The 23,073-nt window shown below is 42.4% G+C and overlaps 2 protein-coding genes across 4 annotated transcripts; one reads left to right on the plus strand and one right to left on the minus strand.

Moving 5' to 3' along the window:
* The first annotated feature begins 513 nt into the window (after positions 1-513).
* On the plus strand, positions 514-7,727 carry ccn6 (cellular communication network factor 6). Of its 2 annotated transcripts, none has more exons than XM_083789648.1 (5): positions 514-601; positions 2,951-3,233; positions 3,371-3,604; positions 4,993-5,186; positions 6,452-7,727. In XM_083789648.1, the coding sequence occupies exons 1-5, from the start codon at positions 554-556 to the stop codon at positions 6,731-6,733; spliced, it is 1,041 nt and encodes a 346-aa protein (XP_083645774.1). In that variant the 5' UTR covers positions 514-553; the 3' UTR covers positions 6,734-7,727. The 2 variants fall into 2 exon arrangements, with proteins under 2 accessions (XP_083645774.1, XP_083645775.1); XM_083789649.1 differs by having other exon boundaries at positions 5,014-5,186.
* Positions 7,728-8,805: 1,078 nt separating this feature from the next.
* On the minus strand, positions 8,806-22,188 carry tube1 (tubulin, epsilon 1). Of its 2 annotated transcripts, XM_083790197.1 has the most exons (12): positions 22,061-22,188; positions 21,882-21,955; positions 19,097-19,149; positions 18,264-18,324; positions 18,033-18,148; positions 16,645-16,766; positions 16,176-16,363; positions 14,908-15,065; positions 13,911-14,051; positions 13,233-13,373; positions 12,075-12,249; positions 8,806-9,132 (listed from the first exon to the last, which is right to left on the minus strand). In XM_083790197.1, exons 1-12 carry the CDS (start codon positions 22,083-22,085, stop codon positions 8,974-8,976), a joined length of 1,413 nt encoding a protein of 470 aa, XP_083646323.1. In that variant the 5' UTR covers positions 22,086-22,188; the 3' UTR covers positions 8,806-8,973. The 2 variants fall into 2 exon arrangements, with proteins under 2 accessions (XP_083646323.1, XP_083646324.1); XM_083790198.1 differs by lacking the exon at positions 13,233-13,373.
* Between the last annotated feature and the right edge of the window lie 885 nt (positions 22,189-23,073).

Raw genomic sequence — 23,073 nt, forward strand, 5'->3', positions numbered from 1 at the left:
CAAATACGCTCCAGTCCACATAAAGTAGGACCACACTGCTTAGCACCGCATTCAGACCAAACAGTACACTGCACACTGAACGCATTTACAGCTACACATTTAACTTCATGAATTGGCGTTTTTGTCTCACGGGCCCCCGGGTTAGTAAAGTTGAGAAATTATCAAAAGTGAATAGTGAAATATGAACTGTTTTATAGAGATCTACTGTAGCTGTTCGAGCAGACGACCACGTCCGGATAAATCTAATGTGAGCGTGGCGATACGTTGAGCAATGGGTCTGCAGACCGAGGATAAACAGCAAGGGAGGACATGGAGGTTGTAGGAGCAGGCCAGCAGTTATGAAGACAAATATTTCTCCTTTGGAAAGGTGTGTTTAGTGAGGAAACAGAGGGGAGCTTTGTCCCCCCTCTCCGACAGGTCAGACTCTCTCGATCCCCCCCCCCCCCCCCCCCCCATCCACAGTCCCTCCCTTCCTCAATCCCACCTTCTCAACTCGCCCCCATTGCCTGCTCCTAGAGCTCTCACACACACCAACCTGAATACTTAAAGAGAGATGCTATCTCTACTCTACCGTTCCCTGCTGTTCCTGCTAGCTCATCAGGTAAGAGTGTTTCTTTTCTCTTCCCAGCACAACAAGAAGCTTGATTAAGAGACTCAATACCTGCCTACATGGAGAACAAGCAAAAGGGGGTCTTGTAAACACAACTGTTGGCATAGCTAGGAATGTCGTCAGTGCAGAGCATCAGCTGTGCAAGGTTCAGCTTTGTCGAAGGATGTTTTTGTCTTATAGTTCAATGTACATTGCACACAGCCAGAAGCTTCTGAGTTCGCTGGATGGTACCTGGTGCTTTTATAATTTATTGGGGGAAAGGTCATGTTTTTATGTCATATAGGAGCAGTCACTGGCAGACAAATGGAGCAAGGGATAAGGTATGTGTTTTCAGAAGCTTCAGTTGATCCTTTTTCACACAGAGATGAGCTCATTCTGCAAACCTGGCAGAAAGGCTTCAGATTTTTGGCATGACCTTCAGTGACCCTTGAAAGCAAGGGATTGTCAGGGACACTAGGGAATTCGCCCAAGGCTTGCATCACAGAAAATTCCTAAAGTATACCAAACTATACACTGTATTTAAAACTGTATTGACATGCTTCCAGGGAATTACTAGTGAGCTATTTTGCTACTACCTGTACCTTGGGAGGTGTGGCTGTAGTGCACAGTTGTGTATACATTTCATTTTGAAAGGGCAGATTGTTTAGATCTGTATCTAGGGGACTGGGGGAGCGTTTCAACCATTTCGATTTCAACATGGCTACCTACTCTGAATAGATAAAACTAAAAAGGTTTCCGTTTGAGAATTTTCCCCCATTTACTATTTTTATTCCAAACCACAGCATGTAATTTGTTTGTTGAGAGATACATTTGGCTGAGATGTAACAACAGGCCACAAAGTGCTGTCTGAAAGTACAAAACTTTCAGTACTTCACGGTTAATCTCTTCTGAGTTAAGTTTGCTGTAGGAACCATATTCAATGTTGGGGCTATTTATATGTTCTAACCTTTAATTCCTTTAAAAATGCACATAGTTCAACAGGGAAATATTTGTGGAGGTGCCTTCTCTTTGGTCATTTGAGGTGCAAATCAAAGGGAAGTGATTTATGGACTTTCATGGAACATTCACTGACTTGAGTTTTCCATTATCTTTCTTATCTAAAGTTTGAGTAAATACGTACTATATAAATAGAAAAACCATGCCTATTCATGTTTGAGAAATGCAATGTTTCCTGCCGGTTTAATATGGTGTTATGAGGATCAAACTACCCACAAATGATTGCATCCACACTTTACAGTCAGTCTGCCTTAGCACAGCATCAACAACATTGATTGATATTCCCCAAGAAAATTGCACTTGACTAATCATGCTTAATAATATGCTCCGCTATATTCTGCACACGATGTGTGGAGAATATAGCCAATCTATAGTACAAGCCACGATGATGCCCCTGTGACATTGTGAGCTTGTAGATCAGCTATTGTCAGTGCACGACACCCTTGTTTTAAGTAGTAAGTAGCCTTGGAAACGAATGGTTCCCGAGCCATGTGGCTCATAGGCTTCCCTACAGTATCTGCTGTTTCTGTAGCGTGAGGCGGCTTGATTTACAAGTGTATCCTCATCCATGATGTTATAGTCTTTGGTATGACCACTGTTGTATGCTGAAGTATAAATCGGGCTTCACGCTGAACAGTGCTGAGTGGATTATTATCTTTTCATTCCTAAACCAATCATTTGATGACCAGCTGCACTTCCGTCTTCCGGTAAGAGACCCAAAGAGTCTCTTTTGAGTCTCCTACCAGAAACACAGCCGGTTATCAAATTATAGGCTTACGTAGGAATGCGAGGGGGAAAAATGGCTCCAAAATGGCTCCATGGCTCCATGTGTAATTGATAGAAATTACACATGGAGTAGTAATAAGTCTTTTTTTTTTTAAGTTTAAAGTTCTGATATCAATATTTTCAGTACAGGAGACCTATTAGTTTGTGTACGCCCAGTCCATGACTATTTCAGAAGACAATGCTTTTCTCAACTTTGCCGACTGGTTCTCAACATGGGTTGAGAATCCCTGGTTCAACCACCAGGCGTCCAAATGGATCCTACTGAATACGTAACTCTGCGTACACGTACACATGGAACCAAAATATGCCCTTACGGGTCCATTTGGTTCCATTTGTTCACTCCCAGAATTAAATCAACACTCAAGATTTTACAGTGTAGATTGGGGTCTCTCTCGAAATAAAATGGGGGTCCTTGAAATTCAAAAGGTTCAGAACCAATGTCATAGTAATCCAGTGAACCTCACCACATTATCAGAACACCGAAGCGTTCCGTTCTGACAAAAGCGAATTGTGAATTCAGCCCAAAGCATCAAGAACTGTCCCTGCTCTGTTCCCCAGGGTTTGAGCAGGGCCCAGAACAATGGGCGGCTGCCAGTTCCTCGGGACGGGCGGGCAGCAGTTGCCGAGAGGAGGCAGTTCTGCCAGTGGCCCTGCAAGTGTCGGGCGAAGCCTCAGTGTGCACCCGGGGTGAGCTCCGTTCTGGACGGGTGTGGCTGCTGCAAGAGCTGCGCCCGGCAGATAGGGGAGCCGTGCAACGAGCGGGACGTGTGCGACCCACACAAGGGCATGTACTGCGACTTCTCGGCCGACCGGCCCAAGTTCGAGGTCGGAGTTTGTGCTTGTGAGTGATTCTTTATACTTTTGTCCCTGATTAACCTCTGTCACCCTGGTGTCACCATTTTCACACTAATGTGTTTACATTTATAATACAATTATTAACACAAGAACAACATTACACACACACACTTATTCTTGCAGACATGATGGGAGTAGGGTGTGACCTGAACGGAGCCCACTATGACAATGGCGAAGCCTTCCAGACCAGCCCCCTCTATAAGTGCACATGTATCGCCGGCGCCATCGGCTGTACCCCTGCTTTCATCCAGAAACCAGCGGGTCTTCTGGGCCCTGCCCCGCTGATGGGCAACATGCCAGCCGGCCTGCAGGGCTCCAGGAAGCACCAGCAGGATACTACCTACATGGCCATGCCAGGTGTGTGTGTTTGTAGAGCAAACCAGGAGGGGAGCGTTGCCAGCTTGTCTTGGCCTGGAATGCTAATTGCTGTCAAAGTGTCTTGGGACTGGGAGGGACTGGGGATCGGGCGTTTCACTGCTTTGTAGAGTGCAGTGGTGAAAAGTAAGAACAACTTTGAGGTACTTTTACTTTACCTCGATACTCTGATGCTACAGCTACGCCTCAGTGGCAAATATTATTTGCAGACTTTAGTAACTAGTTACTTTGTAGAATAATATTACGAAAAGAATTAAACGTATTCCATACTTCAGTTTCTCAAAAATAGCAGAGCTTGTAGATGCCTATTTTAGCCTTTTCTCCTACATTCTTTCTTTTCCGTTTTTCTTTTACACATTTTTAAATGTCTTCAGAAAATGTGCACTTTAAAAAAATGTGTCAGGTAAAAAAAAAAAGCGTTTAAATAGTGGAATTTCCCCTGGAACAGAGCTACATTGTGATATTGTTGCCATTAGTAAAATGCACCCCTGTAGTAGAGTGCATGTGAGAGCGACTGGGCTGTGGTCAGCCAGCCTCATAGCGGGAAGAAAAAAGAGGGTGGAGTCGCTCACTTTTCATCCAAAGATCTTACACGATTTCACTTTCATGTATTTTGAGGGAAATCTTTTTTGCTTTGCTTGGCACAAAGAAAGGTTCTAGTTTCTTGGGACCTTCAGCCACACAACCGATACTTCTTATGAAGATTTATTTTAAAAGGTCTGCAAGACATGAATTCAATTCCACTTCAATTCAATTCCACTTCAAGGGAGAACGCGTCAATGTGATTCAACCACTCTGTCCCTATTCTGGGCAAAAATAGGAGATCTACAAGCTCACAACACATTGCGATTTAACTGTGAGCTTGCGCTTGGTAAGAGATTTAGTACAAAAAAGAAAATAGCATATAATATATGCTATTTTATATATGCACACAATGCATTGGACACTTTGTGGGCTGTTATATTATAACAGCCCACAAAGTGTCCAATGCATTGTGTGCTCGTACAACAGCTTATTTTGCCATGTGTCTGTAGCTTAGTGTACATTTTCTGGAAGGAGGGGTGAGTGGCTAGATGTGTGCTCCCCCCACCTCTAAAAATAGCACTACAACACTGCTACTGTCTGGCAGTATTGTCTCAGGCCCAGGTGTGTGTTTAGGGCATTGTTGACACAAAGTGGCCTTTAACCACTTAAACCCTATATGGTTGACCGGAGTCCCTCAGGGCTCTACATAGGGTCCTTTCTGTTTTCTGTTATTGTGGGGAAAGCTTTCGCAGGACAAATAGCAGATGGCGGCGGTTATTTTCAAACAAAAGCTTTCCCCACAATATGGATGCTGGGGTTTAAGTGGTTAACTGTAATACTGAAAGCTTACAGGGATCCTCCTTTAGCCTGGAAGAAGAACTGCCTGATCCAGACCACACACTGGAGCCCGTGCTCCAAGACCTGCGGCCTGGGCATCTCCGTGCGCGTCAACAACGACAACGGCAAGTGTGAGATGAGGAAGGACCGGCGCCTGTGTCTGCTGCGGCCATGCGACAAGCGCCTGATCAAGAGCCTCAAGGTGACCAGTAGGGACGCAACTATCCATTACTTTACTTTTTTGTGCGTTTTTCGTCACTCAAAATCCCCATACATGGTGTTGTAATATACAACATGCTGTGTACTGATACTTGGTACTTGTACGTGAATATGCAATGTACTTATATGTATGGTGCACTGCCTGAACTGTAACATACTTTAGAGCTGTGTTAGGGCACGCTGAAGGCCGCGTGCTGCAGGCAGTGATTGTGATGTCTAGTCAGTGACGTCATTAGGACATGAAGTATCCAAGCTATATATGAAGCCTCGCGTCATGTTAATATCTTCTCCCGGGCCGGCCTGTCCGTCTTGCCCATGGAAATGCCAAAGGTCGTCACACACCAGAACCAGACGAGGGTCCAATACTTAGAACAGAGAATCATCAAACACATGGGGCATTTTTCATCACTCAAATGAAGCCCATTATATGGAGATCCCTGATGTCATCAATATTACTATATGGATATATGTCAGAACCGGTTCTATGTTGATCCTTCCCCATCCATACTTCCTCTTCGATGTCTCCCTTTTGACTGATACCTGTCCATTTAAACTCTAGACGGGCCTGCCCCAAAGTTATTAGTGCAGCCACGCCAGGCAGCCAGCGAAAACTAGAGTTCTCAACAGGCCCGGAAATTAAGGCCCGGCCCTACCTGGGCCAACATCAAACCCTGTACACTCAAGGCACTGCCCTCACTGCCACCCTTAGATCTCCATATATGGAGCCGACTTGTTCCGACACTCCATATGTTGATCTGACCTCATCAAACCATGTACACGCTCCATATATGGCCAATGCCCTTTAGGGCGAGGTCGCTTCTCGCCCTCATGTGTCTTACTGGTATTTATGTGTATCGTTGCTGTCGGGCAGAAACCTCTTATTTCCACATTTTAACTTTGTGTTATTTCGTAAACTAATTCCCTACTTGATCACACTACAGCGTCACATCATAAGTAGCAGATCTGCAAGCTCGAAATGCGGTGCGAAGCGATGCATTTTGAGGTTGTTGATCTGATACTTTTGATGCTTTTATATTTGAATGAGCATAAAACAGTGACCTTGCCAAAGCGATCTGTGGAAGTAAGTGAAACAATGCAACAATGAAAAAACAAAGGGTATGAATATGTATAAAGAATAGATACGACCCAAGCCTATTGGAGACCGTCTGAAACTGCATTTTTTTATATAAAAAAAATCAGTATTTAGCAGCGGCTGTATTAATTCTGAAATATCAATCTCCCCTGTAGATGCCAAAGGGAAAGACTTGCCGTCCAAAGTTCCAGGCAAAGAAAGCAGAGAAGCTGTCTCTCTCTGGCTGCACCAGCACCAAGAAGTATAAACCCATGTACTGCGGCGTGTGCACCGACAAACGCTGCTGTGTGCCCAACAAGTCCCGCATGATCACCGTCAACTTCACCTGCAAGGGAGGCTCCAACACGCGCTGGAAGATGCAGTGGAACACTTCCTGCGTGTGCCAGAAGAAGTGCAACGACCCGGAAGACATGTTCGCCGACCTGCGCTTCCTTTAGCTATATGGACCTGAGAGTCCCTATTCCGGTCAGGGTCAGAATAGGCGAACATTCGCATGAAATAGGCAAACGTTTGCCGAAAAGAACAGATCAATAAGCTCACAACACATCGCAGTGCGACGTGTGATGAGCTTGTGGATCGGCTATTTTCGCCGAATAGATTTGGTGTAGAGGGGGAAAAGGAGGGGACCAAGTAGGGACCCCTGGGGAACCCCAAAGACAGGAGGACAGGTTCGCTGGGGTTACTGTGACAGACTATGGGAGGACTGAATCCATGTGCTTCTGGACAACTTATAAAGAAAACAACCAAAAAAACTAACTCAAAACACACAAAACCTCAATTCATTAAGAAAGAAATGGATTGGAAAAAAATATATGTACGTACTGTATGAAGAGAAAGATGTTAGAAAAGAGGAAGTCACAAATCCTGTCTTCGGCTGTGTGTATGCAATGCAATAACAGCCTAGAGCTGCATGTTTTATAACTTAAGTGACAATCCCAATTTGAATTATTTTACTTACTTAACCATGACCAATACTCACATATTGGTGTTGATGGTTTTGAGGAGCAAGATCATCTTATGGCACTTGTATGAATCGAATATTATGATTTTGTTTTCCAACTAAGCTGGAATTTGTAATTGGGGGGGGGGGGTAGTTACATACAGTATAATTAACTGTGGAATAATAGTTATAATAATACAATACTGCCACACCCAGGGCAATTTCCATTGGATAACTTTTCCAGGCGAGTCCGCCTCTTCTTGTCAAGTTAGTCATATAGAGGTGAATTTTTCTGGGGTGGCAGCCATTTATTTTCTAAGCTTTTCTGTAGTTACTGTACAGTATGTTGAACGTTGGTTACATTTCTAAATCAATTATAAATGATTCCAACTCTATCAGCTAGTCGATGTGCAAGAACACAACCCTCCTCTGAGACAAAGCCAAGTAGACAACAATGGTACCATAATTAATTATCGTTGCTGTCGGGAGGAAACCATCTAACTCGATTTTTAAGGTTTTTACGTCTGTGTGCTGGATAAAACAATATTGAACCAATGAAAAGTAGTAAAAAGTGCTTCGGACAAAATGTCGAATTCAGCTCAAGTGGACATTTTCTCTGTCATTTTCCGCTATTGATAAGAACAACCGACAATGGATCTCCAAGTGCACAGCCGCACACAATGCATCGCAACGTGTGAAAGAATGGCCCTGTGCTTCACTGACACTGCTTATAGGCCTACAATAATAAGCAGGACTTTGAATATTACAATAACTTCTGCAAAGAGAGATTCGCGGACAGAGTTGCAGTTTCAGTAAACTAGCGAGAGAAGTGTGTTTATCTTCCGCTCCGCGAGTCTGACAGGCAGGGGAGAGAGGGCTTTCACAGACAGCTTGAGGCTGCGGAGGTTCTTTAGTGGCTTTTGACACTTTTCATTGGTTCAATATTTTCAACAACACACATACGTAAAAGGGTGTTTAATAGCGTTGATTTATGAAAAATAAAACGCGGTATCCTCTCAACTGCGACGATTATATGATAATGGTTGAAAATAGGTGAAGTGCAACTCTAGCAGCATGGGTTGTGGACAAGCTAACAGCTTTAATAGTAGATGTTCCAGAATTAACCATACCTCAATAAAAGACTGTGGATGTCCGGGAAACCCCCGCAGTGCAGTGGCAACATGCTGAGATCACGCTAGTGGATCATCTAATCTTTTGATTTACTGTAACTCAAATGTTTCAATATGTTCTGCTCATCCATTCATTCCATTGCCATAAGTTCATGTAGTGTGTATTTATTTTTTCATCAATATAAAACTTTCTGAAATCACCTCATGAGCTGGATATATAACTTTGACTTTAAGTACAAATAGAATTTAATTAAAAAAAGAGTAATACATACAAAACACTTTTGGTTGTGCCAAGTATTATTTGCAAAATTAAGTCCATTGTATCACTCACACACACACACACACACACACACACACACACACACACACACACACACACACACACACTCACACACACACCTTATAGATCGGTAACTATGGTGCGTGACACTGTCCTACGACGCTGCCATGTTTCTCTGGAACTAGTGGCCTCAAAACAGGTCTGTAGAAACCAATGGGTGATGTCGTGGCTCCCTCAGTCCTTTTCCTTTTTACGGTCTATGGTGTGTGAATATGGTCAAATATAAACACAGGGAGATTCACCCAGACAAAGACAGTGTGTGGACCTTCAAATGGCGACGGTGAGTCGAGGTGCGTCGGGTACGAGTCTCCTCTTGGTGGCGTCCAGTTGACTGTACTCCTCGATCAGTGAGCTGAGGGAGACGGCAGCCTCGGAGAAGAAGCTCTGCTCCATGCCCTCCACGTGAAGGTAGTGATGTAAATGAGCCTGGAAACAAAGAAGGCAATGTCTGATCAAACTGTGTGTCTATGTTCTATGAATCCAAGAACACCTGACATAGTGACCACTTAACAGACGGGTGGGCCGCGTTATTGTAATGCTCAATCGACTGTGTTCCCTGCTTGGATCAATAGAACTAACCGTGTATACTTTAAGTTCATATTTATTGTTATCACAAAGGTTTTTTCCCCAAGGTTTTAAAGAAAATATAGCAAAGCTTGTTTTTTGAGTGGTGCAACCACTCCAAGGAACAGCAATGTCCCTATGTCCTTACCTATGTCCCGATGTTTAGAGTACCAATAGGGGGTGCTGTTGCACCACTCGCTTCAGACTGGTCTGATTTTTATATATTAGAATTAAAATGTTTTGCCAATTATTTGGGCGCTCACTTGCAATGACGGCCCACCAGATTGAGAACCACTGGTCTAGAACACGGAGACACTGTTCTTAGTTTCACAAAGACCAGTATTCGAGTATTCAACCCCAGTACTTGGAGTATTCAACCCCAGTACTTGGAGTACAAATAGTCAAATAAGACATGTTCAGATTTACTCCACTACAAGTAAAAGTTACTCAAGTAAGTGTAAAGAAGTACTTGCTTTTAAATATACTTAAGTATTCAAGAGTAAAAGTTAATTTCTTATTTTTTACATCAACAAATTGCTGTCATTTTTTCACAACTATTTTAAAGGACCTTGTTTCAGAGACGTAAACTCTGAAACCACCACCTGCACTGCATGCACTGGTGTGCTTGCTTGTTACTGTAGAACTACGTTTTTTTAATACAGAATTGATTGCGCCGATCGCCCCCTCTTAAAGGAGAATTCCATGCTAGAAGGCTTTCTTACCTTTATTTGTAGTTGTTACTTCCCCACCAAAGAGGTCCAGGTGTTATTTTGTGCAAAACCTCCTTATTGGCTATTTCCCCTACCATAAGCCCTAAATGAATTGCATTGAATTGAATGGGAATTGAATGGAGCTATGGGGTGTTGTGCTAATTCGCTTATTTCCATCGCTCAATTTCTTTTTCTTTTTGTATATATCCTCTCTTCATAATGTTCTTCATAATGGCACACTTTACTACTTATTTTGATGGAAATAAGCGAATTACACCCCATAGCCCCATTCAATCCCCATTCAATTCAATGGAATTCATTGAGGGCTAGCCATTAAGGAGTTTTTGCACAAAAAACACCTGGACCTCTTGGGGGGGACGTAACAACTATAAAGAAAGGTAAGAAAGTCTTCTAGCATGGAATTCTCCTTTAACAACAAGTTTGGGGAATTAAGCCCTGCTGCTGGTGAGCGGAGGGGGAAGCCACAGACACGGCTAATGTGAGAGAGCAGAATTAGTCCAGCTGGGGTGTGGAGTGGGAAATTTGGTATATATATATTTTTTTTTTATTGGCCTAAAATATTGTCTACTGTATATAGATTCACTAATGCACCTGCTGACCGGCTATTAGCGTTGAGCAATTATTTGGCTATGGCCACTGGCCCAAATGTGGGTTAAATGTGGATTCATTATATTTTTTGAGGGGCACTGTAAACACAAACATTGTCCTAACACAAACATTGAATGGCATTCATAATGAATGACGAGTTTTGAGTGTTTGTTCTAACACAAACCAACATTGAATGCCATTGACAATGAATGGCCAGTTTTGAGTGTTTGTGTAAGCACAAACACTGAAGACAAAAGTGAGGACGCAGATTGTGATTGGCTGGAATGAGATGATGTATGATGATAAGATGCACACAGGTGTGATTTTTCTGATATTAGGTGAATATGTTTAAAAAACTATCCCAAATAAATTATGAAAATACCCGATCTATTATGTTTAAAGATTTGGAATGTAAATAGCCTAAATTGTTTGACGACAATGTTCTGTGTCATGCATCACATTCCATGCTCAGCCAATCAAATCATTTAAAGTTTTGTACACACAGATACACAACAAAAAAGGGGTTACGAATGTGAATGTGCATTATTTTGCTGTCAACACAGAACATCATTTCAGTTGCACAGAAAAAACTGAAGTGGGGAAAAAAGACACCAGACCACAGAATCTGTCCCTGGTCGTCATTTTTCAAGTAAATGCACGCTCATGTGGTCAATTTGATCGAAGACTGTTGTCACATTTGATTTGTCAGACTTTGTCATAGCTTCATTTGGCAGTGACCTCCAGAACTCATAATGTTAGAAGCAGACCTGTGGTAACCTAAATAAAATATTGAAAGAGTTACTGCAGCGTTTTTGCTGTGCAAGTGAAAGAGAAGTGTTGGTTGTGATTCCTCTCATACTGTACCAATGTAGCTACTACACATTCACTTATTATTATCCTTGTGAATAAAATACAGCGGAAGACAACTGCCTGGAGGAAGTAAACATTAAGCCTGATACAGTATATACTTCATTGCGCACCAATAATAGCTGATCTCAAGTACGTCAGCTATTTTCAGTAGTGAATGAAGTACAAATGAAGCCTTTCTGCAGGCTAATGTCAGACGCTTTAAATTGAATTATTTAACATACTTAAGTGGTGGTTTTTGGTAATGAAGCTAGTTAGCTTATACTCCATGGCAGTGGTTTTCAAAAAGGTTGTGCCCAAGGCTCATGGGCAAGTCAAAATCTCGAGGCACCCCTGTATTCATAGCAAAAATATCTGATCTACAGTATAAGCATGTCACAGCGTGACCTTGTAGGTCATCTATTTTAACTATTTTCTTCATTGTCTTAGACCCGTTTTGCAATAGGAGGCTGCAACACGAGGCTATTTGGGGGTACTTGGAAAGGTTTGGGAAACCCTGCATTACTGTACCAATTCCACTGCCGTGAGTCCAACGTGTGACCCAGTTCGGAGGCAGAATGCAGCTATTCCTTTCTATTATTAATTATTACATGGCCATAGACACAATAAAAGGGGAACCTTCTTCCGGTAGAGCTTGGTGAAGCGGTCTCTCAGGTCGATGAGCGTGGCCGTCACACAGGTGTTGTTAGCCAGGGCCAGCAGGGAGTGGGAGTGGCCCACGGGAGGCACCGAACACAGGCCCGTCTTCCAGCCTTCCTGGTTCCATGAGACGAAGGGCAGCGAGGGCCTCAGTCTGGGAAGGGGTTCAGAGCAGGGAGACACAGTAACCCACAGTGTTAACCCATTACGACTTGGAAGGAATCTATGTCAGTTTAGCCTTTAACCACTGTAAACATCATTTTATACTTTAGCTGTTGAAACATAGCATGTATACAAGCTCATAGCACGACACTGAGTGTCGCGCTACGAGCTTGTAGATCTGCTTTTTTTATTTTTATTTGTGGAAATGTGGCGCAAATCTTTGAATATATTCTTTCATTTTAACTCATATCTTTGCTTGTGGGATGGGGGTTGGCAGGCAAATACACACAATTGTGGGGCTCCTTGACATGAAAAAGTTTGAGAATTACTGACACAGAAAGAACAGTTGTTTGAAGAAACTGTTAGGATTTAGAAGATCGGCCTCAGGTCTTAATGGAAACGGAAAGAAGACAACATAGGGTATTTTTGGGGTCGAATGATTATCAGAACAATGGGATTTATGTTGAGAAGTGGAGTCGGCCTTTAATTTAACTCTGAGAACTCTCAGAGGGACACCTTTGGTTACATTCGTACAAATGGATACTGTAAATGAACACTGAAGCTTTTACTGTGTGACCCTCAATTCCCTTTCAACACTAAATCACTGGTCATGTGCAAATATGTCCCCTAATACCACCTCATGTTTCTGATTCTCTTGACATGCCACATGAAAACAAAGTCTAGAGAGAGAAATGGAGAAGGGGAGAGAGAGAGCTTAGTGGAGAGGAGGGAGCTGAATGGGCTAGTCATGAATCATGGCTGTCGAAGAAAAGAAAAAAAACACACCCGGTGCTGAATGAGGCCAGTATTTGAGCAGCACGGCTAGGAAGGTCATCTTTGGGCCTATTAGTGGGGTTGTGTGTGTGCTGCAGCCTTGAACCCCAACCTGTGTGTGTGTGTGTGTGTGTGTGTGTATGTGTGTGTGTGTGTGTGTGTGTGTGTGTGTGTGTGTGTGTTAAGGGGGTGTTGTCTGACCTCTCAATATTCCTGCGGAGGTCGGACACCTGAACGTTGCCCCTGACCATGAGGGCACAGGCCAGATAGAGGCCGTGCTTTGGGTCGGCGCGGATCAGCTGGTTGTCTTTACTGAAGGCATCACTGAACATCTGATCCAGTCTACGAGGATGAAGTGGGAGGTTTTTTTGTAGATCTGTTATTTTCACTACTTTAAAAAAATATAAATTGTTAGAATCCAGTGGTTCTCAACCAGTGGTCCAGGGACCACCAATGAACTCTTATAGATCTTTAACTCTTGAGTGTAAAATGAAACCAAATGGACCCTCTCAAGAGTTAAATAATTGTTAAATATCTGCATTACTTAATTTATAAGAAGTCTACACAATTAGAGAATGTAGAAGAATTGTATTTTTTGTATCTCTATGATACCACATCAATAAAGCATGGAATTGTGGACAATTCCAACGATTATAAAATACTCTTATGTCTTGGGTCCGAGAGGCTAAATCTCATCAAATGGTGGTCCGTGGCTCAAATGCAGGAAAGATAACGGACCTCGATATGAAAAGGGTTCGAAACCACTGTTATAATCGATTACATCGATTCGTTAGATTAACTATTAGGGCACTGCAACCCTAATCATAAAACTAGGAGGTTAGAACAGTGATGTAGAAACGCCGACAGGGGGCAGCATACCTTCTGGTGGGGATGTTGACATCAGCCAGGGTGTACAGAGGAGTGAGGCTTGGTACCAGATAGTGCAGACGCGGAAAGGGAACCAGGTTCATGGCGATCTCATTGAGGTCCATGTTGAGAGAGCCCTCGAAACGAGCAGAGCTGCAGAGGAAGGAGCACGCGCGTCAATCACATCCATCAGCAACGACTAAAGAAGGAGACGATGCAGAACAGTGTTGATTTCCTTGACTAATACTATGACTCGTAAATGTTCGTCGACTACCTTTTTTCACTGACGAAAACTAAATGGAAACTAAATTAAAACGAAGCTATGATGACTAAAACTAAGACTATGTATATTGACAATTTCGTCAACAAATTAAAATCTAGACTAAAATGTTAGGGACTAGTGGACAAGAGATCCAGTATAAGTCATTTTACACTTGATTGCATGCTGAAAAAACGCGTGAGCTTGTACATCAGCTACTTTCGGTGTAGTAACCAAGTCTAACCAATTGGTATTGTATTTTATATCGTTTTCATCGTTGGTTAGTCACCTTTACAACGAGGTATAGCTTGTAAGGATTGGGCATTCCTGGAATGAGCAACACAGCGCAACGTGTGGGTTGCGCCTCCAAAATGGCAGATGGTTGGTATTCACCCTTGCTTTGAGTTGCTTAGGGGATTGGATGATTACACTCTCCCACAGTAATGGGAGGAGGTTGGAGACCACCTGATGACCTCTCCTCCAGGCCAAGGCATCCATTAGAAATGGATTATATTCGCATCTTTGATGAACAGTATTACTATTTACAAACCACTTGTCTTACAGTAAGCTCCATTCCCTATCGTATGACAATGTGGCGCAGCGAAACTAGCTGGTTTACAAGCTCTGCTGATTGGGAAATAATCACGGGGGTTACAACCTTGGCTATGCGCCATGATGACAGTATAACCAAGGTAAGGTCAGCAAATCCCACAACAAATACTGTAATTCCTGTGCTAGTACCACACATACCTGGTCATGTTGAGCAGCAGGTTGGCCACAATGTTATTCATGGCATCAAAGGGCTTCTCTGCACCACTGACTCCACCCTGACCAGAGATGACTGTGCTGTCTCTCTTGATCCCACTCTGAGACATGTGCTTGATCTTGTTCACAATGTCAACCAGGGACTGGATCATGTGAGGAATCGTGGACATTTGATGGCGTTAGGAGCGATCGTTAATTATCAACATTAATGAGGTAACAGCATTGACACACAATTATTAGAATAAAATGTATTATGGCTAATCCAGAGAATTAAATGATGGGGAGAAAACAATAAAAACATCATACATTTGCCAGGCTAGGCTCCCCAGGCCATTTTTGAGCAAGCTCGGAATATCTTTTTTTTCTAAATAAATGTTTATCCCACGATTTTGTAACCCATTTCTCACCCATGTGTCAATTATCTAATGTGATTCTGGGCTCTACACACCCTCCGCCAACCTGGGGAGAACAACGGACTTAACTCATGCTTCCTTCATGCCTGAGTGTCCAAGTCACTCCTTTACACCTGACAGGGGGGAGTTTCCCTGGTTGGACGTAGCGCGTGGAAGGAACACGTTATTCCAACCAGTTCCTTTCCCCTCCATCGGAATATCTTATCCGACCCCTTGCATGTATTGAACCGAGAGTACGATCTACTGCTATCTGGCAAGAGATATAGGACTCTACGGTGTGAGTAGAATAGATTTAAGCACTAATTTGTTCCTCTGTCAATTAAAATGCTTAATCAGAAATTGCTAAATGAAAGGAACCATAACTGACTAGTTGCACTTTATCGAGGCAATGTGTGCAATATCTCTGTTTTGAGGGGACGTAAATCTGTACGATGACAAGAGCGCCCCTCATTTCACACGGGTGTGATTATTTTTGTATGTTCTTGTGTTTCTTGGTGTTTTTCTTTTTTTTCTTCTGTTGAATGTATGCAGCTATCTCCAAGACAAATTTCTCCTGAGGGAGATAAATAAAGACAACCTTGAACTTTGATATAAAAAGGTTGAAGTCAATGGCCTGTGTCGCACACAATTAGTTTTACCTTTTTAGATTTTCTACGTCATAATTTCGGCTATCCAGCTTTCGTCAGTGTGTGAGAAAGAACAAAAAGAAAAGGAATCCTTTGAAATGAATTAGTGTTTGTCAATTTAGGAATAAAAAAAGAAAAAACAGGAATCTAGATGAAGATTCCATAAAGATACAAAGAAAGACAGGCAAATCAAATCATTGACAAATACAGAAACCTGGTTTTCCACAGGTAGCACGCAGTCTGCATGCTCCGTGAGCTCTCTCATGGCCAGGACGCTGTTGTAAGGAGAGGTGATGACGTCGTCCTCGGCAGAGGGGAAGACGGAGGTGACGATTCGACACACCTCTGGGAACTCTTCCTCCAACAGCGTCAGCAATCTGGTCCCCAGGCCCGAGCCCGTCCCTGCATGGCAGTCACCAACCCGGGAGAAACGTCAAATTAGAAACACAAGGAGGGCTACTGCCTTCTAAGTCTGGTGAAGACAAAGTTGTAAGAAGAAGGTGCAATAAATGTTAGTATGACACCGTCTCTAAGCTGTATCACTTCTTGTTTGAGGAATTCTGCTAGAGCCATGTAAACATGCATAATGCTGTATACATGATACATACAGTACACACACATATTTTAGTGAACTGTTTTAAAATGGGAACATTTGTAATGCACCGTCCGTTTTTGTGCCTCACCTCCTCCCATAGAGTGAATGAGGAAGAAACACTGAAGACAGTCACAATGTTCTGCCGCTCTCCGTAGCTTCTCCACTATCTGCTCCCTGTAGGCTGAACCATATGTCATGTGACCTACTGCCCTGTGGACAGATGAAGAGCAGGAGACTTGGATTACTCATGTCTCTACCATAAGACCTGACTTTGTTTAAATTCAGTTTTCTGTTTAACCTGTAGAAGCAGATGAACCTGTTTGAGGTACTTATGTATTATGATCATCAATAGAGAAGAGAGGCAGATATCTCCCCTTGAATGTATTGTACGTATGTTATCTTATTTTGTTGTTTGTATTGTCAGTCTTTTCGTTTACATGTATGTTTGATTAAAATTCAATAAAAAGTAAATTGAAAAAAAAAAAGAAGAGCAGGAAAGTTGATTATTGCACCTGCTGAGTGAGTTCTGATATATTCCCCATTGTGTAAACCACTTTAACCTTAGCGTACATTATCCGGGCACGTCATAATAGTTACAGGTAGTGGTGGGTATTGGCTGCAATCTCACAATAGATACGTATCACGATACAGAGGCCACTTTACGATATATATATCGATATACGATATTGTACGTTGATTCCAAATAATGATCATGCATTTACTACAAGAGCTTTTCTTTACTGATGAGTGTTGGCTGATGAATGAATATTCTGGGGGGTCAAATTATGACAGGCAATTCCTGCTGAAAAATATGACCCCCCCCCAGTCAAAAAAACAGTTTGTTTGAAATAGACACTCATGCTTTCCAAGATGTGATCTGGGGTCCTAAGGAGGATTACAAAATGAATATCAACATCTTAAAACCAAAATGTTGAATTGTGGGTTTGAGCTCACATGCCCTTTTGATGTAAATCAAAGGGGGGGGGGGGGCAACTACCTGTGAGTGGGGAGTGTTGGCTGATGAATGAATATCAACATCCTAATACAACCTGATACTGGGGTCAAATTATGACAGGCAATTCCTGCTGTCAAACTATGACCCCCCCCAGTCAAAAAACACTTAAATAGACACTCATGCTTTCCAAGGTGTGATTCATAAGCCACTGACTTCAGCCTATACCTTTTTGGTCTTCGTGCAAAGTTATGATCAAATGAATTAATGCATTCAATGTTCATTCTATGACCAAAATAAACTGAACTTAACTGAACATATCGTCTGGAGTATATATCAATATATTGCCATATTGATAAATTGAAACCACCACTAGTTATGCCGGGGCTCCACAATGGTCCGATTCCTTAACGGTGCCCTTTAACAATTCCTATAGGAGGTTCCAAAGGTACCGTCGCAGGTCTGTGTACGAATTACGGGTCCATTTTGGTTCCATTTGTACTCCTTCAGAGTCACCAACTTACCAGTTGTTTCCTGACCCTGCCACGTCCGTGAGGAGCTGCGTGCGGTCAAACACATCTCGCAGTGGTCCCTGCAGGATTTGGTTGACCACACCCTCCTCCATGTCCACCAGCACCGCCTGAGGGGACAAAAACACAACTGTCATCTTTGGGGCACTGGGTCTCACACTCAGACAGTGTCTCATTCAAAACGGCATTTATCGGGCAAGCCACAAAGGTGCGAGGAGACTTTACCCTGGCCTTCAGACAGCGGATCCTCCCACCAATGACATCACAGGCTCCTCCATCACTTCTCCTGGAACAATATGGACACACAGCTTAAAATAGGGTGCATTTTGCATCCCAAAACGCAGTTTATAGTTAAGGGACGCAATAAAACAACGACCTCTGCATTCACGGGATACACTACTGTACTTTTTATTCTAGTTTATTCCGCTAGCTTTAGTTATAATAATCATTTCTTCTTCTGTTTTCTACATAACCACATTATAACCATATGAAGTGAAATGGGAGTTAAATGCTGCATTTTGTAAAAATGGCAAAATATGACTCCTAACGTTGTTGAAGTGGGACTCATAAAATATCCCTGGGACTCAACTAAAAGACCATCCCTGCATCCCGGGACTCATTACATTGAAAACCTATTTACATCACTGGACACAGCAGAGCAGAGAACAGCTGAAATACTAAGGGCCGATTCATACTCCTATTTTAGAGCCGAATAAAAGTCGGTTCGGCTCTGTAGAGCCTACAATGTGATGTCATTTGAGGTTCGGGGGGGCGGGTACCGTCCTAAAGTCGGCTCTTCGGCACTACTGAAAATTTCTGACGAGCCGAAATCATTTCGGCTCTACAGCACCGAAACAGCAGTAAAATAGGAGTATGAATCGGCCCTAAGAGTAACGCTGTGACACGTTATTATGAGCTTGTAGATGTGCTATTTTGGAAGCACAACACAATCGTGTACAGCAAAGTATAATTCGGGTTAAATAGACCCCGTTTTCAATCCAAGGAGTTACGTTGACATGGAATAGAAGTTTATTGCATCAAAAAGGGAGTGTGATTACCTTGATTCCACATTCCGAAAAAAGCTGCTCAGGGCTTCGTCATACACACCTTTCTTAAGGAAAGCAAAACAAAAAACAAGATGGATGTTACACATAAACTTAGCCACATGAACCGGGCATCATGTGATTGTGCATGTCACATGAACATTTGTGAAAATAGCAGAACTACACGCTCACAACGTGGCACATTGTGAATTTGCAATGCGTTGTGAGCTTCAGTAGATGGATTATTTCCCACAAACTAATTTGGTGTAGAGGGGGAAAAAAGAGTGGACCAATAGACCACCGGGGGTCACAATTTGCAACTCTCGATTTTTTAATAATGGGATAAATCTAGAGTTGCAATACCATATACTCCATTGACTCCCCATTCATCCAATTTGCGTTTGTGTTCTGCTTGTATTAAACAACGTTAAACTTACCAACATTTCAATCTGCCAAGCTTTTGTTTCATAAAAGTCCACCGTAGACATGTTATGAGCTACTTTCTGTCAAGAAATTCTGTGCAGGCGATTCTTTGTGTGTTGGAGTTTGGAAGCACTCATTTTTATTAACTGGTCGCACTGCTGCCTCCTGTATTATGTGCAAATTCAGGTGGTACGCAGGGCCGTTCAGTGACTTACGACAAGTGCTTCCGAACTCCAACACTTACAAAAAGTGACAGGAAGTAGCTCATAACATGTCTACGGTGGATTTTTATGAAACAAAAGCTCGGCAGATTGAAAGTGGATAATTCAAGCTTGGCCTAGAGCTGAATTGTTGGTGAGTTAAATGAGTTTAACCTCGTTTACAAGCAGATCGCAAACTGGATGAATGGGGAGTCAATGAAGGGTATTGCAACTCTAGATTCATCCCATTATTAAAAAATATCTTACCAAGAATTTTCTTCACCAATGTGTTAACTTTAAAGTAAAGGTGTCTACTAACATATCCCACATTGGTTTCTATTCAACCACCCTAGGGGAAATTTTGACAGCTGCTGAAAGTTGGGGTACATCAATCATTATACGGCAAAATGTTCTACATTTCATTATGCTTTAAGTAGCATGTGGCATATGTCAAACTAGGGGGTTTGCTTGATTCTGAATCCATTCCGAGCATTAGTTTTGGACGAAAAACACTGCTTGGGCTAAAAACGGCCACAGCCGTCATCACAAATGTGATGAGGTCAGCACATTTAGGAAAGTGGCTAAGGCCAAATTAGAACCCATTCCAAGCATTAGTTTCGCACAAAAAACCACTCCTTGGCAGTTGGCAGTTAACCTGACTCTGCCAGATGGGGGCGGCAAATTTATGTAGCAAGCTTCTTGGATCTGGCAGCGTCAGGTTAGTTGGCAGTTGCTATGGCCGAATTTGGCATAGGCCTATATTTAGAACATTTTGCCTTAATATAATGGTTGTTTTTGTACCCCAACTTTCAGCAGCTGTCAAAAATTCCCCTAGGGTGGTTGAATGTTAGTAGACACCTTTACAAACACATTGGTGAAGAAAATTCTTGGTAAGAAATGTATTCCCAGATTTGACATTATTCTGATAAACTTCCCTGACTAATTGGACAGAAATTGCATTCATTCAGAAACAAATTGCGGCTAACGCATGCCCTCTATTTGCAACTCTAGAGTTGCAAATTGCGGCCACAGTATGGATAGACTTAGCCCCTCTCGGAACCCTCCGTAAAGCTTTTCTGAAATTTGGATGTCGCTTTGCGTGCGGCTACGTCCCTGTCTCTGATCTGCTCTGTCATAGCTATAGAGCACCGAAGTCTGACGTCACTTTCAGTAGAGGGCGTCTGTCCCCAGGTTCATGTATTTGTTTAGTTGCATTGAAATCCCCATTGAGGCGATTTGAGATCGCCTCATATAACAACTGTGTTTGAAAAATAAACATGTCATCCCGGCCGCTTCACTCATATGGATATGAAGAATCAACTGACTGAGAGAAAACGCTAATGTTACTGCTACTGAATTAGTTAGATTTTCGCTAGAAGCAGACTGTATCATATATGAGTGACTGACTGTTGCAAACGATACAGAGACACCTTCCCGACAATAACGCCGAGACAGCTTGTTTATTTTTGGACCACAACGCTTATAGTAGACGATATTAAGATCACCCCATGTTATTCTCCATAGAGAAATCACTTCCGCGAACCAGGGGAATCGTCGGGATGAGCGAGTTACGTCAGGACTTCGGTGCTCTATAGCGCCACTAGCTAGCCAGATAGGCAGTACAATGAGGTGTCAATAAACAAGGAAGGAAGAGAAGAATCAAAGCGACCAAATCGGTCAAACAAAGATTAAAAATACTTAACGGCTTCCGCGCCACAGGAGATATTCGCAGCGGCATGTATGGGTACTTATACTTCACATATTCAGAAGCCCTCACACGAAAAAATGTCGTCAAAGAGCGCAGACAGGCCGTAAACACGGTGTTTATGTTTTATTATGCCCGCGTACCAGGTGGCAGGATACTGCTGCAACAGGACCCCATGGTCTGTGTCGTCAAAAATGTCAGAAACTTCAGTAGCATTGGGTTCTGCTTGTAGGGCTAGGATAGACTACGAGTAGACTTGTTTTATAGGAGGTACTCCAAGTGTAGTAGGCTATGCTATGCAGAGTTGTCTTCAATTATATTTTGTGCACAAAAATGTATTTAACTTACTTATAGATCTTGGTGTATCAGTGCAGGGAAAGAGTCATGTCGAGATAATACCATGTAGCAGACTAGCAGTATGCTGGATTATACGACATACGTGTGCACTGCTCTGTTGTAGTTTTATACTTACTTTATTGACATGTGCATGTTCTCTCAAAGCGAGATCCCAAAACCTGCACCCAATTTGGTTTCCAGCCTGCCCAACTGAAGAAAGAAACGTTTGGATGTGAAAATGTAACCACTACGATGATTGCTATACAATTGATATACTGCTGCGTTTTTACTTGTTCAGTCACTATACTTACTCACCCTGAACAACTATTGATTGTGTCATCCCCGAAGGAACTCAAATAACAAGTTTAGAACACTAACATAATTCAGAGAAATTTGTATAACTTGCAGATATCGAAGAAAAAAGTAATTTCTGTGGTGATTCAGTTCAGAATCCGCGCGCTTGTTTAGCGCGTCGCGGGATGTGAAGACTAGTGTGTGTCGAGTGTAGATGACGTTGTACCATGGAAACCATGGAAACGATGGACGCACGTGTGAGTCCGCGAGTCGGTTCAACGGTCTGTCGAGAGAGAGAGAGAGAGAGAGAGACGACTATTTTCCTTTTTTAGAGCATAGTTTCGTCGATTAGTTAGCATAATCTTTATACAGTGAGTGTTCAGAACTTCAGTTTGATTTCCAAAACAATTGTGCTAAATCCATCAGTCAGTACAGTAGGCCTACACTACACAGTACACACATATTACCAACATCAAACATGTGTTTGATATTGGGGGGGTTGCAGGGGCTGGGGTCCACAGCAAAATTACTTCTAAGTTCTAGCATCAATTAATTAACCACTCTTTAGCCCTATATATTGGGGCAATTTGAACTAGAAAGTATCCTGAAGAAACAGTGTGAGTGGGATCGCTAAGAATGTTGTTTATTGATTGAACATTTTATTCAGTTTGTAGAATGGGTAGTTCAAACGAAAGTACAGGTCAATACAAAAACTGCTTTGATTGATTGATTGAAATATTTATTAACAGTTTGTAGAATTTACAGTACATTTTAAGCACAAACTCAATACAAAGACTGTCAACTGTGAGTGGACGACCCAATTAAGCATTACACTTGTTTACAACAGGGTCCACATTGTTCAATTCATCAAAACATTTAAAGACATACAGACATTTAGAGACATACAAATAGACATTTCTATGTAGCTAAAGTACAGAACAGGAATTCATCATATGGGAAGCAAAAAAGGGAAAAGATACAATATACAGTGAGGGAAAATGGGGGGGGGGGGGATTCAGATTTTACAGAGGCCA

Source organism: Protomyctophum parallelum (genome assembly GCF_964188405.1).
Source record: "Protomyctophum parallelum genome assembly, chromosome: 19".
NCBI lineage: Eukaryota > Metazoa > Chordata > Actinopteri > Myctophiformes > Myctophidae > Protomyctophum > Protomyctophum parallelum.